This window comes from Oncorhynchus keta, chromosome 24 (genome assembly GCF_023373465.1).
Source record: "Oncorhynchus keta strain PuntledgeMale-10-30-2019 chromosome 24, Oket_V2, whole genome shotgun sequence".
NCBI classification, from domain to species: Eukaryota; Metazoa; Chordata; class Actinopteri; order Salmoniformes; family Salmonidae; genus Oncorhynchus; species Oncorhynchus keta.
Genome location: NC_068444.1, coordinates 38,851,628 through 38,870,233, shown reverse-complemented (window position 1 = coordinate 38,870,233; position 18,606 = coordinate 38,851,628). Strand labels below are relative to the sequence as shown.

General features: G+C 43.9%; 1 protein-coding gene across 1 annotated transcript; it reads right to left on the bottom strand.

The window, feature by feature from the left end:
* Positions 1-461: 461 nt before the first annotated feature.
* LOC118357523 (ubiquitin domain-containing protein 1) lies at positions 462-18,333 on the bottom strand. The gene is made up of 3 exons (XM_035734709.2): positions 17,619-18,333; positions 4,902-5,129; positions 462-4,601 (listed from the first exon to the last, which is right to left on the bottom strand). The coding sequence occupies exons 1-3, from the start codon at positions 17,704-17,706 to the stop codon at positions 4,219-4,221; spliced, it is 699 nt and encodes a 232-aa protein (XP_035590602.1). The 5' UTR covers positions 17,707-18,333; the 3' UTR covers positions 462-4,218.
* Positions 18,334-18,606: the final 273 nt, after the last annotated feature.

Below are 18,606 nucleotides of genomic sequence, written 5' to 3'. Positions count from 1 at the left end.
CTCTCCAGCAATCTTCTCCATTTCGTTCCAGGACAAGCCAATCTTTCAGTGCTCCTCATTGGTGTCATGTCTCCATGTTTTTGGTCATCCACTCTTCCTTTACATTCCTTCTATAGAAGAAAGTAAGTGAAACATTTTCTTTCTTTTCATGTGAGTACACCACAAGATGTCAATAATCAATACATATAAGTTATTCCCCCAAAAGGTGGCAGTATGACCTAAACCAATTACCTAAACTTGTACTGGGTGTGGGGTGAGCCCAGGCAAAGTACTTTAAACTGATCACCAAAATACAACAGAACAAACATTTAAACTAATAAAATGTATTTAGGTTTTTATTCATTTACAGTGGCCAGATAGTCTGGTCCAAGGCCACAGACTTGGCTTCAAGATCAAATTAATACAGAGATTTATTTTTCCAATAATTTTATTTGACAGTTAAAAATAAGGTTGAAAATTAAATCATCTTATAAATGTACACGTCACTTGTAAAACAAGTCGTAGGCATATTTAATTATCAGAAATCTCCTAATAAATCACGTATTTTTCAAAATGACTAAATATACAGATTTTTTATACGGCTTTATCCTCTTTGACATCATCAAAAGCACAATTAGCACGTATCTGCTTTGAGCTGTTGAGGAAGGGGCTGCCTCTCGATTCACCCAGGGGGAAAACGCTTCATTAAAATGCAATGGCTTCTTAGGATCTGAGGTTCGAGAGGAAAACAAAGCAGTCTACATTGTGTCCTTTTGTAGTCCACAAAATAACTCAAATAAATATCTGTGGCCATATGGCTTTTTAACCTGCTTGCTTAAGTCCACTGTATAACTGAGTCCACCTGTGTACCATAACTAATACCATGACTATGGACACTACAGAAAGACACAAATGAAACTCCTGACCTGAACTCCAAATGATCAAACGTGTATTAGGCATACAGTACATACAAATATACTTGCACGTTCTTACTAAAACCCAGAAAAAAACATGGTGTCTGATTAATTGTCTGCATAAGGGATCATATTCCTAGAGTTGTTGAAAATGTCCAACTGCAGTGATGGGAGGTTCACAGGTCTCAGAAAAAAACAAAACAAAGAAGTCTCTTTATTCCGCTCTCTCCTGCTCCCCTGGCCTGGATCGAACCGCGGCCCTTGTGTGATGTCAATGCTCTGCGGTATCAGATTTGTCCTTACTGGCAATATCGAGCAGATCCCTCACATTGATTACGGTGAGGTTTATATTTTTATGCCGTCTCGCGTAGGGATTTGTACCTTGATGTTAAACCGCCGTATCTTGATACAGCTCTCATATGACTACAAAATTACCATAGTTGAAGCCAACATTTGAGACACATTCTGAGAAAAGTGTAACGACCCAGCTAACAGAACATGGGCCGAGATTTTTTAAATATTTTTTTACAAAGAGGCTCTATTGCAAAGGTAGGTCTTATGAGCCCCAAATGATGTGCTAACCTCAGAGGCCGAGCCAATTCACAGAAAGTACATGATTATCATAGTGAGGTCATGCCATTAAAAGAAAGATGTTGCTACTTGAAAACACTTTTCTAGAAGGGACGACATTTCAAAACAGAGACAAAAGCAATATGAAACTCTGGACAAGGTCAAAGAAAGTTGATTGTTCAATGACAAAGCAATCTGAACATAGCAGGCTCCTACGTGAAGTTCGGCGTTTGAGAACCTTTACAATAGTCATAGCTAATGCTACGGTACACATGAAATATGGGAAGAATCAAGGTCTAGTCTGTATTGCACATAAATACATTATAAGTTGAGAGAAATGCTTATTCAAGTTTGCATAAAATGTTCAATACATTCCCAGCACAGTATGAATCAACTGTTGAAGCTAAAATGGATGAAGTTCAAATGATTCCTCCGCAGACAAAAAAAATAAAAACCTAAAATGATAGCGTAACCATGATGACAATAGCATGGTACAGGTCTTTCCATCTCCAGCTTAACCGTCCACCAACAAGTATGGTGTCCTATGTTGTTGTTTTTTTTAGGCCACATTAAGGCTCGAGGGGAATTGAACTTCACTACCGTCTGGTTTGCTTCTTCGCGATCTGGCCGGCAGTCAAATGAGTGAGCAGCAGCAGTTTGTCGGGAACCCTCCTGCAAAGACACCCTCGCCCCTCTATCATCCCTACAGAGCAGTTAAAAGAGAAGATACTTCTAACCCCTCATACAGGGTCAGATAGTTTTCATCCCCCCTAATGGTTAAGGTTAGGATTGGGGGTCTGGTGGTTAAGGGAAACAACTCCTACCCTCTTGCCATCCCCATGGCAGCCCAGGCTCAGAGGCATATTGGTGCAGCTACTGCTCAGAGAGTCAGCTTGGCCTGGCTTTTGTTTGTGTGGGAGGAAGGGGATGGATTACGGTCTGCGTGCTGAATGGACTAAGCTCGGGTCAGCTAACTTTACGCTGGGTCGGCTGGCTGGGGCTCAGAATCCGCATCGACAGCCGGATACAAGGGGATCCAAAATTAGCTTGACCACCCTGCTCTTGAAGACTACAGGTCCGTCTAGTGAAGCCTCAGGTTATTGGGGGGGGCAAAGTGCTTAGAGGGAGAGAGAGAGAGAGAGAAAGAGGTGGAAAACCAAAAAGGCCAATGTGAAGGATAAAGGAGCACCTCAGGGGCAGTGAGGTGGCACCTGAGAAAGACAAGCACATGTTGTACAATTCCATGAGTGTACAAGACGTCGGGAACACCTGCTGTTTCGGTGAGACTGACCAGGTGAACGCTATGGTCCCGTATTGACGTCACTTGTTAAATCCACTTCAACGTCAGTGTAGATGAAAAGGGAGGAGACTGGTTAAAAGAAGGATTTTTTCTTAAGCCCCGAGACAAATGAGACATGGATTGTGTTTGCGTGCCATTCAGAAGGTGAATGTACAAGACAAACGATTTTAAGCGCCTTTGAACGGGGTATGGTAGTAGGTGCCAGGCGCTCCGGTTTGAGTGTCAAGAACTGTGACGCTGGCTAGGTTTTTCCACGCTCAACAGTTTCCTGTGTGTATCAAGAATGTTCTACCACCCAGAGGACATTCAGACAATTTGACACAACTGTGGGAAGCATTGGAGTCAACATGGGCCAGCATTCCTGTGGAACGCTTCGAACAACTTGTAGAGGACATGCCCCGACGAATTTAGGCTGCAAAGGGGGGTGCAACTAAATATTAGGAAGGTGTTCCTAATATTTTGTACACTCGGTGTATATTAAAAACAGAGGCATACTCCAATCATCTTCACTATAGCTTCACATTTCACCTCAGGATTGTTATGTGGCACAGCATGAGGGCTGGGCTCTAATCAGTCACTTTACAGTACATACAACAACAACAAAAACAGGTGAGGGGGACAACACGTGGAAAACAGCCATGAAAACACCACAGTAAATTTGAACTTCAACAACTGACGAGACAAACGATCGGAAAAGGCAGCAGTATACTTAGGATTTTTTATTTTTATAGATCTATGAAAAGATTATTCCTGATTCTAGAGAAAGAAAGCTTTAGCAGTAAAACTAGAGTTTTCCCCCTAGGATTTTGTTTTGTTTTCTTCCTTGAAGGCACACAAACTACTACGCAAATATAATCAAGTGTGCAAAAAAAGCTTATTAAAAGAATTTGAATGCGAAAAATAGTTTGTATCTCACTTGATGGTGGATCAAGGTAGGAATCTATGACGGGGGGGTGCTTTACAACCGATCCAAATTACTCTGCGATTTATATTGGCACTTAGTTACCGTTAGTGCAGACGCAGACCCCTTGCAAATGCCATGCAGTTCACACCTGCAGTGTCTCACATCTGGGTTGGAAGGGCAATTCTGCTGTGATTTGGGTCATTTTTGCAAGGGGAGGGAGGGTAGAGGTCTCAGTGGACAGTGTGACTCCAGAGTTAGTGTGGTGAGTGACACAGAACACCCTTCTCAGAGTGAGAGGTCTGGTCTGGCTAGATCAATCAAATCGACCAACCCTCCCACAGTGAAGTCACGCATTCAAAAATATTTCACTCTTTAATGGTAGACATTGAAAAGCAGCACTTTGGAGTCTCTCCCTTCTGTTATTCATCTCTTATAATTCCCCAGATCACCTCTCCGTTTTAAAGAGCAGTGGTAAAGCCATTATCCGGGGTTCCTCGTATCCAGTCCGGTCTCTCCATCACCCCTCCTCTTCACCCCTACTCACCTGGGACCTAGTTAATGGGGGCTTGCGGGTTGACGATGACCTGGATGACAAAGTCCTTCTGGATCTTGGTGTCCTGCAGGCGGGTCTTGTCCGTGAGCAGCTTGCCCGAGAAGAACCAGCGCTGGTGGGCCGTGTCGATGTCCTCCTGGGCCTGCAGCTGCTTCTTCAGCTGCCCGATGGGGTCGGCCATGCTGGCGCTAAGGCGCAGATCCTTGCCCGTGGAAAGGCGCACCTTGAGCTGGAACTCCTTCTTGGGGGCAGCGGTGGGCTCGGGGTTGTCACTGGGGTCCTCGTCGCTGCGCTCGGAGATCAGGTTGACCGGAGGGGCCAGGCAGTAAACAGGCAGCTGGTAGCAGCTACCTAGCTCGTCATAACACTCCGTCAGGGACCCTGGAACACACAAAGGAAAAACATGTTTGGGTTGTTAAATGTGTTATTTCACAACTGCACAGACAGTTGTCTTGACTCAAGCATGAATCAAAGAAACAGATTTTATTATCAGGTTGATAGTTGTCCAATCAGAGCATGGTGTAATATCGTCATTGTTCCAAACCAAATGTACCGACAGCCTATTCAGGTTTCATAATGTGCCCCCGGGGATGATCGCTTCCCCCATAACACAGTTCTGCAGTGTAATGCTGGCTCCATCACCATTGCATGAACCAGGTCTCGTCTGTCTGTGGTCCTCACCGTGAGGCAGTGTGATGCTGGCTCCATCCACTATGGCCTGGGCCAGCTCGTGGTCGTTGCACTCCAGGGCCACAGTGGCCGCCTTCAGGGCGTCCCATATCTCCTTGCGTCCCTCGAAGGCCGGCGCGGTGTCCCAGAACTCATCCCTCTTACTGCGGAGCTGGCCCTCCGTCATGGGGTAGTCACTCTTCCACTTGGGCTTGTCCTTCTTGAGGGGCTCATTGCGACCTGCGGGGAGGAATCAACAGATGTTTTTTTTGTAGTATCAACCTATAGACTATGTGCCACAATATTGTTACACAGCTTGCATTGAAACAAGTACGGTTTTAGTCACATGCCTAGGTAATATACAGTACTGTATACTGGGTTACATCCCATATAGGCTTGGGTGGTATACCATATACATTGGGTGGGAGGGGTCCTTGTGTGCACTGGCGGTAATACCATATACCCCAATATGGTATAGGAACAATATGAAAATCTGCATAGTGCCCAACCCTAGTGCCGATACCCATTATAGCCTATACATTACCAGGGTTCGTTCTGAATCAAAAGTGGCTTAGGTGGTGGGCGTGGCAGGGGGCACGGTTAAATGTTCACACAGCACATCTTGGAGGCATAGAGAAAACAATGTAATTTTTAAAGCCAATTTCTAGCAATTCCACAAATTTCCCCATGGAGCTAAGAGAAATGTCCTCAAATTCGATGCATTTTGCCATGGCTAATGCAGTGTTGTTTTCTCAAACAATCTATTCACCTGGACTGTCTAGCTTTTATTTTGGTGATTGTAACATGCTCACCACACCTCTCGCAATACTTCGCGGGAGTTACAAATAAATTGACACATTATTTTATTCAATAATTTAATCCAAACCTCTCAACGAGTGTCTGGGCACTAAAATAGAAGTTGGTTCTATTTTTGATGCTTGACGCGCTGCAAGTCCCGCATCTCCAATCTCCTCATTGGTTTTTAGGAGCATATATCCATGAGGGTTATTGAAAGCTGAACGGAGGTCCACACACCAGTCCAGTTTGTGGTGGTAATGCACCTTAAAAAAAGTTGGTTGCCAACCGCCATAAAGTCCACAGAAAAAGAAGACTGAAGGAGGAGAGATTACTAGAAACTAACAAGGTTTACCTTTTTATCTGTGGATTAATTGTCAGAGTAGAGGAACTTGTGCATTTCAGGTAAAATAACAGCCCAATGTTTATATCCAAGGACAAATTAGCTACCAAGAGCAAGCTAAATTGGCGTGAGTGGTTTCATGCATTTCAACCTGTCCCAAATTAATATAGTTGGTTCAGAGTTTGCTTTGATATGTCAACCTACGTGTCCTGATGGCGTCTGGTGTGGCTGGACAAAATCACAATACGTGCCATGGCGCACTCGCGTGCCCAGTCTAATCAGCATGTTAATTCTCAAATATTAGAATAAAAATATATAGATGATCTTTTCTACATTATGTGTTTTAGTCATTTATGTTGATGTCATGGCAACGTTAGCTAGCTAAACTCATGCGCAGAAACATGCCATCAGGTCTAACGGTAGAGGCCGTCAAATCAGAGGCAATCCTTTGATATAAAGTTGTTTCTGACCAAAACAACGTGCCAGTTTGTCACTTTCACAAGGTCGGAGTAATAACATGTTCGACTACTTAAGACATTGGCTCAAATCCAGGTTGTGCCTTTAGGAAGAATATCACTTCTCTCTGACTTCTCAAACCCCAAACCCAGGCCTGGTCTGGTCTGCTTGATATGTTTTGCAAGAGTTCCCGGAAGTCTGGCGATGTTGCCCTTCTGAGTTTACAATCTCTGTGGTTAAGTTGCACATCATTGTTTTCAACATGTGTGTTTAGCTAGGTAACGTTGCCATGACATCGCCTACAAGTGTGAGCTGGGATTTCTATTGGAGAAGCAGTTTTTGCCTAACTGTATTGTGTAACCAGATTTTTCTGCCATTGAAAGCAAGTCAATTCAACAACAACATTTGGGGTGGAAAAAACTGTCAGTGTAAACTTAAAATGACTCTCCTTCACTGTAGCCGACGTGAGTAAAACATTTAAACGCGTTAACCCTCGCAAGGCTGCAGGCCCAGACGGCATCCTCGGCCGAGTCCTCAGAGCATGCAGCTGCTGGTGTGTTTACAGACATATTCAATCAAACCTAAACCCAGTCTGCTGTCCCCACATGCTTCAAGAGGGCCACCATTGTTCCTGTTCCCAAAAAAGCTAAGGTAACGGAGGTAAATGACTACTGCCCTGTAGCACTCACTTCTGTCATCATGAAGTGCTTTGAGAGACTAGTCAAGGACCATATCACCTCCATACTACCTGACGCCCTAGACCCTAGATCCAATTTTCTTACCGCTCCAATAGGTCCACAGACGACACAATCGCCATTACACTGCACACTGCCCTAACCCATCTGGACAAGAGGAATACCTATGTAAGAATGCTGTTCATTGACTACAGCTCAGCATTTAACACCATAGTACCCTCCAAACTCGTCATTAACCACGAGACCCTGGGTCTCGACTCCGCCCTGTGCAACTGGATCCTGGACTTCCTGACGGGCAGCCCTCAGGTGGTGAGGGTAGGTAACAACATCTCCAGCCCGCTGATCCTCAACACTGGGTCCCCACAAGGGAGCGTTCTCAGCCCTGTCCTGTACTCCCTGTTCACCCACGACTGCGTGGCCATGCACGCCTCCAACTCAATCATCAAGTTTGCAGACGACACTACAGTTGTGGGCTTGATTACCAACAACGACGAGACGGCCTACAGGGAGGAGGTGAGGGCCCTCGGAGTGTGGTGTCAGGAAAATAACATCACATTCAATGTCAACAAAACAACGGAGATGATTGTGGACTTCAGAAAAACAGCAGAGGGAGCACCCCCCCCTATCCACATCGATGGGACAGTAGTGAAGAAGGTGGACAGTTAAGTTCCTTGGCGTACACATCCCGGACAAACTGAAAGGGTCCACCCACACAGACAGTGTGGTGAAGAATGCGCAGCAGCGCCTCTTCAACCTCAGGAGACTGAAGAAATTCAGCTCGTCACCAAAAACACTCAAAACCTTTACAGATGCATTATCGAGAGCATCCTGTCAGGCTGTATCACCGCCTGGTACGGCAGCTGCTCCACCCATAACCATAAGGCTCTCCAGAGGGTAGTGAGGTCTGCACAACGCATCACCGGGTGCAAACTACCTGCCCTCCAGGACACCTACACCACCCGATGTCACAGGCAGGCCAAAAAGATCATCAAGGACAACAACCACCCGAGCCACTGCCTAAACCGAACAGAGTTTAAGAGGATCTGTAGAGAAGAATGGGAAAAACTACCCAAATACAGGTGTGCCCAAGCTTGTAGCGTCATACCCAATAAGACTGGAGGCTATAATCACTGCCAAAAGGTAAAGGGTCTGAATACTTACGTAAATGTGAAATCAGTTTTTATTTGTAATAAAACCCGTTTTTGCTTTGTCATTATGGGGTATTGTGTGTTGTATTGGGGGCTCCCGAGTGGCACAGTAGTCTACGACACTGCATCTCATTGCAAGAGGCGTCACTGCAGTACCTGGTTTGAATCCAGGTTGCATCACATCCGGACGTGATTGGGAGTCCCATAGGGTAGCGCACAATTGGCCCAGCGTCATCTGGGTTTGGCCGTCATAAGAATTTGTTCTAACTGATTTGCCTCGTTAAATAAAAGGTTAAACAAAATAAAAATACCCAAAAATATATAAAAAAGGGAAAAATTATTTAATCAATTTTAGTACAGGGCTGTAATGTAACAAAATGTGGAAAAAGTCACAGGGTCTGAATACTTTCCAAATGCACTGCATGTCTGGCCTGTCAAGTGCCGATGGTTCTGGAAGACATGAAAGGGCAAGGGGTGTCCCACATCACCTCTGCAAAGGCTGCAATCCAGGCACTTTTCACTTCCTTCAACTGTTGGCTGCAAGCACTTTCTATAACACATTTTCAAGTAGAACGGACTACACAGTAGATAGGTAACAAGACTTCAATACCAGCAGCCATTGATTTGGATAAAGCCATTTATATTTATACCAAAACTTTTTGATTTTCGATGCAAGGGGATTAATAACCTCGTAAAATAATGTTTGAGGGGGGCTTAAACAATGGGGGGGCATTACCATGTGGAAAGAGAGCAAAAAATGTTGTGGTGTCAATGCCTGGTATATCATTACATTATAATAGGATATTCAATAGCCTCCGTACAATAAGGTAAAAAATAATACCACATTGCTAGGTGTACCAGACACATGAAAAGGCTAGAGTCCTTAAAACTGCCCTACAAAAAGATACTCAGGAAGCTGATAGACATGACCTTGCTCTGGCTATGCCACAGCCTGCCGTGGCAGCGTGAGATATTCCATGAGGACTAATACACCTATAATCCATTCCTCATCAACATAATAACAAAGTCCTCCCCTCTTTGCCAGAACCAGGGCAGAAAGGTGAGCCATAAAACATCTCCTGCACATCTATCATTCCAGTGTTAAAATTGCTAGATTGTAATTTACTTTGCCACCATGCGCTATTTATTGCCTTACCTCCCTTATCCTACCTCATTTGCACACACTGTATAGACTTTTTCTACTGTATGTTTGTTTTACTCCATGTGTAACTCTGTGTTGTTGCATGTGTCGCACTGCTTTGCTTTATTCTTGGCCAGGTCACAGTTGTAAATGAGAGCTTGTTCTCAACTAGCCTACCTGGTTAAATAAAAGGTGAAAAAAAAAAAAAAAAAAACTCTGCACATTTGCATGCGAGAGCAAAGGAGGCATTCCGAGCATACAGTGGAGTTGAATGCCTGAATATTTCCCTTTCTGTGCCATTCCCGGTCCAGATATTGTTTGGCACCCTCGGCGTTGCACCGGGTACACAAAGTATGGGAGTTGTGCATTCCTATTCCCCAAACGTCTCACTTGGCACTGATACAACAGTTAACAAGATATTTACGGAGTGTTTGGGCCTGCCCGTCTGGAGAAGCTCTCTCTACATTGCTGCCCCCCCCCCCCACCCCACCCCACCCCCCTAACACACACCCACCCTATCAATGTTTATAATTAGGGCATGCAGACAGTACTGCACATGTACATCTGAAACATTAGCCGTGCTTAGCATTGGATTAGCACTGCACACCTCGCGGGGCAGCCCTGCCAGGAAAACACTTTTCAGCACCAGGCTGGCCCAGGGTACAGAGCTTCTAAAGTGCATCCTGTCTCGGTCTGTAACACATAACCTAAAGGAGAGACGGCTTAATTGGACTCCGGCAGACAGCTGACAAGTGGCTCTCAGAATGGCAGAGAGAGAGGAGGGTCCCCGGTCTCCCAGGACTTTGTGCCAAACTGAGCAGCTGGGTTTTAGTCGGCACCGAAGCGTGGCTTCGGCACAGACTGCCGCAGGTACTAAATAGGCCTAAGCCAGGTTAGCTTGCACCCAAGCGAGCATTTAAACAGGTTCAAAGAAAGGAGAATATGGAGCCAACGATTGTGGTCCTAAAATGACCATCTAGAGGTCTTGCTGGTCTTCATTGTCAAGTAGGTGAACTAAGGGCAGCAAGGAGGGGCAACAAAGACCGTTGCCAAGTATCTAAAAGGTTGCCTTTCCTCCAAACAAATTATTTATAGTGCAGGCAGCTTACAAGGAGTAACTAAATCGGGGGGGACACGCTGTAGGATTTGTAGGGCATGTAACGTTGGGTCTTCCTACTAGCACTCAGGCAGGGGGGTGGACAAGTCTACAAGAGCTGTTGGATTAGGCAGCACACAAGACCAAGACACACAGCTGTGTGTTTAACACTATGATGACGTAAGGGACACGGTGCATGTTCAACTCAACATACAGGCTAATAAGTCTTGGGAAAAAAGACCGGAAGACTTACCAGTCATCATATACAGAGCCTTCAGAAAGTATTTACGCCCCTTGACTTTCCCCACAATTTGTTGTGCTACATGGATCAATTTTAAGTTTTTGGTCACTGGGCTACACATGTCAAAGTGGAGTCAATATGTATTATGGCAAGCATAAACAGGTTCAGGAGTAAAAATGTGCTAAACAAGCCACAAGTTGAATGGCTGTGATAGGAGGAAATGGAAGATGGCGCAACAGCATTGTAGTTACAGCACAATACTAAGCTAATTGACAGAGTGAAAAGGAAGCCTGTACAGAATTTTTATTATAAATATTCCAAAACATGCATCCTGTTTGCAACAAGGCACTAAAGTATACTGAAAAAAGTGTGGCAAAGCAATTAAACTTTGTCCTGAATAGAAAGTGTTATGTTTGGGGCAAATCCAATACATTACCGAGTACTACTTGCCATATTTTCAAGCATGGTGGTGGCTGCACATTGTTCTGGGCAATGTTGCTTTGAAGCTGCGTACGTGTGCTTCTTCCCTCAGACTGCCATCCAGAAGAAATATTAACCAACGCAGAGAAGCACACGACTGAACAACTCAACTTAGTTTCCCCCTTTAGTTACCACCATCAACATTTCACTCTACTGTGGGAATTGTGCTAGAGTCAATGCAATATTAGCCACTTTCAATGTAACATACCGAAAAACAAAAATGAACTTTGCAAGAGTATTCTAAACTAACGGTGCAAGAGATTATTGTAGACAGAGCGCATTGGATTAGGATTCTATTGCATTGACAGGCATAAATCGGGCCTGTACTCTACACAGACCGGTATGCCATAACCAATCAGAGCTGCAGTAGGCCCATATGCAAATAGCCATCACTATATATGGATCTGTGCAATTCAATTTGAACTGGACTGTGTTTACAGCATGAGTGGTTGCGAGTTCATGCACATGTTTTGAGATCAAAGTGACAGACGCATATAGCAACCTGTGCACATTTGATAATTTTCTTTGCTATTTAGTTATTATCCCAGTTCTAGCTCATTTCTAGTTAACAATGGGGCAGTGGTTGCTTCCTACAAGAGCACAAAATGTGTGCATTTCTAGCTCTTTGAAAAGCAAGTCAGGTAAAGAGCTTTTTTCTATTTCTTAAAGGGGCAGTGTATTTGGAGACGGTCTTGAATTAGGTAAGTGGCCAATAGACAGAGGGTAGCACAATTATTCTGATTGTCTAATAATGGGGTAAGGGAATAATGCATTTTACTTTGTAAAATGGTTTCTTGCATTAAACATTTTCAGTCACCTTGTCTGAAGGACACGTGGATACACAGATTGTCAGGCCCTGCATGTTTTTTTCTCTCATTTTTTTTTCTCTGTAGTCTCATGGAATGTAGGCCTACATTGAATACCACACATTTACTGGTACTGTTGACTGAGTGATAGAACAGCTATTTCCATGTTAAAATGTCACATTTTTCTCCATTGTTTTTGATGGTAAGCCACCCTGGAAGGCCAACATTATGATCAAATAGCCACAGTATCCTACTTGGCCACTGTTAAAAGTGTAACTTAGAGTGGGTACAGCCTTAGCGTTCACAGTAAACACACGCCTGAAGTTGCACAGAATTCTGCACTCAGCAGACCTGAAATTTTGCTCAGTGCAGAATTTTTTTCTGAGGGAACATTAGTTATGGGTATGCTTGTAATCGTTAAGGAATGGAGTTTTTCCAGGATAAAAAAAGAGAAAGCTAAGCACATGAAAAATCCTAGAGGAAAACCGTGTTCAGTCTGCTTTCCATCACACACTGGGAGATTTCCGCAGGATAATAAACTAAAACACAAGGACAAATCTACACGAGTTGCTTACCCAGAAGACGGGGAATGTTCCTGAGTGGCCGAGTTACAGTTTGGACTTCAATCTGCTTGAAAATATATGGCAAGACTGGAAAAATGGTTGTCTAGCAATGATAAACAACCAATTTGACAGCCCTTGAAGAACTTATAAGATATTATACAATCCAGGTGTGCAAACCTCTTAGACTTACCCAGAACGACGCACGGCTGTAACCGCTGCCAAAGGTGATTCTAACATGTATTGACTCTGGGGTGTGAATGAGATATTTCAATCGTGTTTTCACTTTGTCATTATGGGGTATTGTGTGTAGATGGGCGAGGTAAAAAACACATTTAATCCATTCTGAATTCAGGCTGTAACAACAAAATGTGGAACAATTTAAGAGGTATGAATACTTTCTGAAGGCACTGTAGCCTAGACTAGGCCTTTGGAAAAAGTCTATAGACTAGGCTAATGTGTAGTCTTGATTACCAGTTAACTGATTTGGCAACACAATCCAGCAAATAGTTCAGAAATGTTTACGACCCATTTGCAGGTGTGCGGATGAGAGCATCTCCTCTGGCCACCCATCGTGAATCAGTGTTGCCAAAGCATTGGAGACACATTGCAGCCACATGACGCAATAAGCAGGGTGTGCTCCTCATGTGGGGCTTGTAAAGGTTGTTCAATGGGTTGAGGTTATGATGGGGAAGATAACACCACACTTGGGTGTTGGTGAAATGCATTTTACAAGACATGGTTGCATTACAGAACATAACTTTTCAGGACATGAAGAAATAGCCCACCGCTACAGGCTGTTAAAAAGCATGATCTTGGGTGCAAATTAATAAGTTAATCATAGCCCCCTCCCCGGATGCTACTAAATACAGGGTGGATTTCTGTGCCTGGAGACCTACAGCCTGCTTTCACCTCTGCAATGTCAACATTGAAGTAGGTCAATTTCAGCCCTGAACCAACAGAGCTGAAAAGCATATCCGCAAGACTAGGAAGTATCCCTTTCACATACAGTACTGCCATATAGGAATAAATGATATGAAAGTCAAAACCGTTTCAAGTAGAAACACAGCCTCAGTGACATACTGGATAATCTTCACCACCCGATGAAGGGCCTTGCAGTCGTGGACGGCACTTTCCCATACCATGCTGTGATGCAACCCATCGGGATTCTCTCGATGGTGCAGCGGTAGTATTTGGAAGAGGACCCGGGGTGGCATGCCAGATTTCTTCAGCCGCCTTAGGAAGTAGAGGCGCTGTTACACCCTCTTGACAAGAGTGGTGGCGTTGGTCCATGGTCTGTGACGTAGATGCAGAGAAACTTAATCTACTGCAGTCCCGTTGATGTGGACCGAGGCGAGTTCCCTCCTCTGCTTCCTGAAGTTAACAATCAAGTCTTTTGTTCTGCTGACATTGGAGGAAGAGGTTTCTGTCCCACAATGCCAGTTCTCTTACCTCCTCCCTATAGACTGACTCATTGTTGGTTATCAGGCTGACAATCGTGGTTTCTTCAGCAAACTTGGGAGTTGGTGTCATGCAAAGCCACGCAGTCATGGGTGAACGGGAGAGGGCAGAGGACACCCCCCTGGGGGGCCCATGTGTTTAGAGTCAGTGTGAAGGAAGTGTTGTTGCCAATCCTTACAGCCTGTGGTCTGCCTTTCAGGAAGTCCTTGGAGGGAACAATAGTGTTGAATGCTGAACTGTAGTCAATGAACAGCATTCTCACATAGGTGTTCATCTTGTCCAGACGTGTTTGGGCCGTGTGAACAGCGATGGAAATGGCATCTTCCGTTTTCCATCTTCTGTTGAAGCAGTAGGCAAATTGGGGTGGGTCCAGTGTGCCTGGCATGCTGACCATGAACATCCCTGTTATTATCTATGCAGAGTCATTTTAATAACTCTACCTACATGTACATATTACCTCGACTAACAGGTACCCCCTGTATATAGTCTCGCTCTTTAGGTATTTTCTTAAAACTGCATTGTTGGTTAAGTAAACACTTCACTGTAAGGTCTACACCCGTTGTATTCGGAGCATGTGACAAACATGTTATTTGATTTGACCAGCCTCTCGAAGCACATGACGACAAGGGTGCATGCGCGGGGCGATAGTAATTTGCCCATGTCACCTCAGTTTTCTTGGGAAAAGGGATGATTGTGGTCTCCTTGAAGAGAGTGGGGACTGGTACAGGCTGAAGATGTCTGAGAAGATGCCCGCCTGTCAGCACACATGCTGGGGACGCAGCAAGGGATGCCATCTGAGCCAGTGGCTTTGTGAGAAATTCTGTGAATACTCACATCAGCCTCGAAGAGCGAAAGCGCCTGGTCATCCGGAACAGCGAGAGCCTTTCTGGATGGCTCAGTATCGTCTGCCTTAAAGCAAGCATAGAATGTGTTAAGCTCGTCTGGGAGGGAGACGTCAGTGGGCATCACACAGCTGGATTTGCCTTTGTAGCCTGTGATAGCCTGTTGTCCTTGCCACATGCATCGCAAGTCAGTTGTTGAACATCGATTCAAGTTTGAGTTTGTATTGTCTTTTTGCGTCCTTAAAGGATTTCCAGAGCTCGTACCTGCTTGCCTTGTACGGGTCGCACACCACCGAGCCAAAGTTCTTTCTGCTGACATTGAATACTGCAGTACGGGCTCTCATCGTGCTACGGATTGGTCTGTTGATCCAGGGCATGTCTGGATTGTTATTTTGGTTACATCAACACATTTCCTAATGAAGCCTGTGACTGACGATGCACATTGAATGTACAAAATACTAGGAACACCTACTCCTTCCATGACAGACTGACCAGGTGAATGCTATGATCCATTATTGATGTCACTCGTTAAATCCACTTCAAAAATCTGTGTAGATGAAGGGGAGGAGACCGGTTTAAGATACATTTTCAAGCCTTGAGACATGGATTGTGCCTTTGAACGGGGTATGGTAGATGCCAGACGCACCAGTTTGAGTGTGTCAATAACTGCAACGCTGCTGGGCTTTTCAAGCTCAACAGTTTCCAGTGTGCATCAAGAATGGCCCACCACCCAAAGGACATCCAGCCAACTTGACAAAACTGTGGGAAGCATTGGTGTCAACATGGGCCAGCATCCCTTTGGAACATTTGACACCTTGCAGTCCATGCAGAACAAACTGAGGATGTTGAGGGCAAAGGTGGTGCAATGCTATTTATTTATTGAACCTTTATTTAACTAGGCAAGTCAGTTAAGAACAAATTCTTATTTACAATGACGGCCTGCCAAAAGGCAAAAGACATCCTACGGGGATGGGGGCTGAGATTTAAAAATATATATATATAGGACAAAACACACATCCCGACAAGAGAGACAACACTACATAAAGAGACACCTAAGACAATAACATAGCAAGGCAGCAACACATGACGACACAGCATGGTAGCAGCACAAAACATGGTACAAACATTATTGCGCAGTCAACAGCACGAAGGTCAAGAAGATAAAGACAACAATACATCACACAAAGCAGCCACAACTGTCAGTAAGAGTGTCCATGATTGAGTCAATGAATGAAGAGATAAAACTGTCTAGTTTGAGTGTTTGTTGCTGCTCGTTCCTAGCTAGCTGCAGCGAACTGAAAAGAGGAGCGAACCAGGGATCTGTTTACTTTGGGGACCTTTAACAGAATGTGACTGGCAGAATGGGTGTTGTATGTGGAGGATGAGGGCTACAGTAGATATCTCAGATAGGGGGAGGGGGGAGTGGGGAGTGAGACCTAAGAGGGTTTTATAAATAAGCATCAACCAGTGGGTCTTGCGACGGGTATACAGAGATGACCAGTTTACAGAGTAGAGTGCAGTGATGATTCCTATAAGGAGCATTGGTGGCAAATATGATGGCTGAATGGTAAAGAACATCTAGCCGCTCGAGAGCACCCTTACCTGCCAATCTATAAATTATGTCTGCATAATCTAGCATGGGTAGGATGCTTATCTGAATCAGGGTTAGTTTGGCAGCTGGGGTGAAAAAAAGAGCGATTACGATAGAGGAAACCAAGTCTATATTTAACTTTAGCCTGCATCTTTGATATGTGCTCAGAGAAGGACAGTGTACCGTCAAGCCATACTCCCAAGTACTTGTATGAGGTGACTACCTCTAGCTCTAAAGTAGTAATCACACCTGTGGGGAGAGGGGAACAGGGAAATGGTTCCCTGGCGTTTTGATGACCATGTAACTCTTTCGGACAAGGTGACTAATCAATATATTCGGCTATATTTACTCTCAGATTCAAAAACGCAAATTAGCATCAAAGTAGACATCATGCAAGACTACAAATGCCTGCAAGCTCCTGCACGTCATCTCTAGCTAAACACATTTGCTCACAGGCATTGTGTCGATTTTAAAACTTGCACAAGACAGCTTGCAGAATTGTAAATTTAAAGAAATGTTGCCAATTTAATAATTACTAAATGTAGCTAACATTAGATAGTTAATCCCAGCCTCAATTTGGCAGTGTCGTTCAGATCATCATAGCATTTGTAGTTCTTTATGATAACAGTTGCAAATATGGCTGTCTTTCTTGGGGGGGTAAATACAGTTGAATATATTAACAAGTCACCTTGTCCTAGAGAGATTTTACAAGGTTAGCAAAACGTCACGCCAGGGTAAGCCTACAAGAAGCACAGTCCTTATTTTAGCTATGCGTTTCTAAAATCCACTATGGGAAAATATATGGTGGAAAAACGATTGGAACCATTTCATTGTTTGACCGCTATGTTTTATGGGTTTTAAGACTCATGTGGTAGGTACTATTGGGTATGCACTACACTTGAGAACCTAAGGAGAAACTCATATTGACCAGTATTATTGCACTGGACCGGGGAATTAGTAATTACATGGGTATGGCTACAATGCACGATCTGGTAAACACTTACCATGCAATGTAATGAACTTGGTTTGTATTCGACGCACTCGAGATAACCAAACGAATACTCGTTAACTTACCTCCACGTTTTCGGTGTGTCCTTCCACCGCTCCTGGATGAACCGTGGCCCTGTGTGTCCTCGCGTTCTCTCCCAACACATCCTCCCATGATTTGTATCAGATGGTTAACTATGTCGGGGCCCCATCATTAACCAACCGCTAGCTGGTTCCAAAACAAATATATACAGATCCACTGTACAAAATTAACGAGGTCAAGTTAATTATCTTGATAGATGAATCCACAGAGTAACGGAGGTAATGTGCACGCTGGTCGAACAACTAGCTAACAAGCACGGAAGCTAGCTAGCTAACAAGCTCAATAGTACGCTAGCTATCTCCGTTTTATTATTGTTTGATGTGATCCAACGTTTCAAAAGCAGTAGTCACGTGCAGAATGTCTAGCCAGCTAAATTGGATAAAAGTGTCAACAATCATTGATTGCGTTATAGTTCAACGCTAGACATTCCTCTATAAATACACATTTAGACAGGTTCACTTTCTTTGTAGCCAACAGTTAAGCAACTTTCTTGCTAGCTAATAAATTAGTAAGCAGAATTCTATGCACTAGCGACCGGGTAAACATATAGCTAACTAACTTAGATAAAACAATTGATTGTGTATATGGAGAATTTCCGACCCTTCTCATTTTTGTCAGCCTGGTTTTAAATCCCCCTTCCCTTTCTGGTGCAGATAGAAACACTAACTTTTTACGCCTGCGCGTTCTCGGGGGGAAGGGGCTCAAACGATTGAAAGTTTGTTTTTAAATGTTATTTTATGTTTCTTCAGAGAAAATATAATTGTAATGATGCTCTATGTTTTTTGTTTTGTTATTGTATTGTAATTCGAAATTGTATTTTAAAATTTTAAAAAATCATATTGAAAGTCCACAACCTTGCTAAAAATGTACTTTTAGCAGATACATGGGCCAAGTAATTAAATACAATATAATATTTACAACATACAAAGTTGTCTTTGGAATATGCACTTGGCCACTTCCACAACAAACAAA

Bases quoted from the DNA above. Each gene is read 5' to 3' on its own strand.
- LOC118357523 (XM_035734709.2), bottom strand. From the start codon at position 17,706: ATGGGAGGATGTGTTGGGAGAGAACGCGAGGACACACAGGGCCACGGT. The intron at 5,130-17,618 runs GTAAGTTAACGA...TCCTCCCCGCAG, and splicing joins GACACACCGAAAACGTGGAG to GTCGCAATGAGCCCCTCAAG. The intron at 4,602-4,901 runs GTGAGGACCACA...TGTGTGTTCCAG, and splicing joins CAGCATCACACTGCCTCACG to GGTCCCTGACGGAGTGTTAT.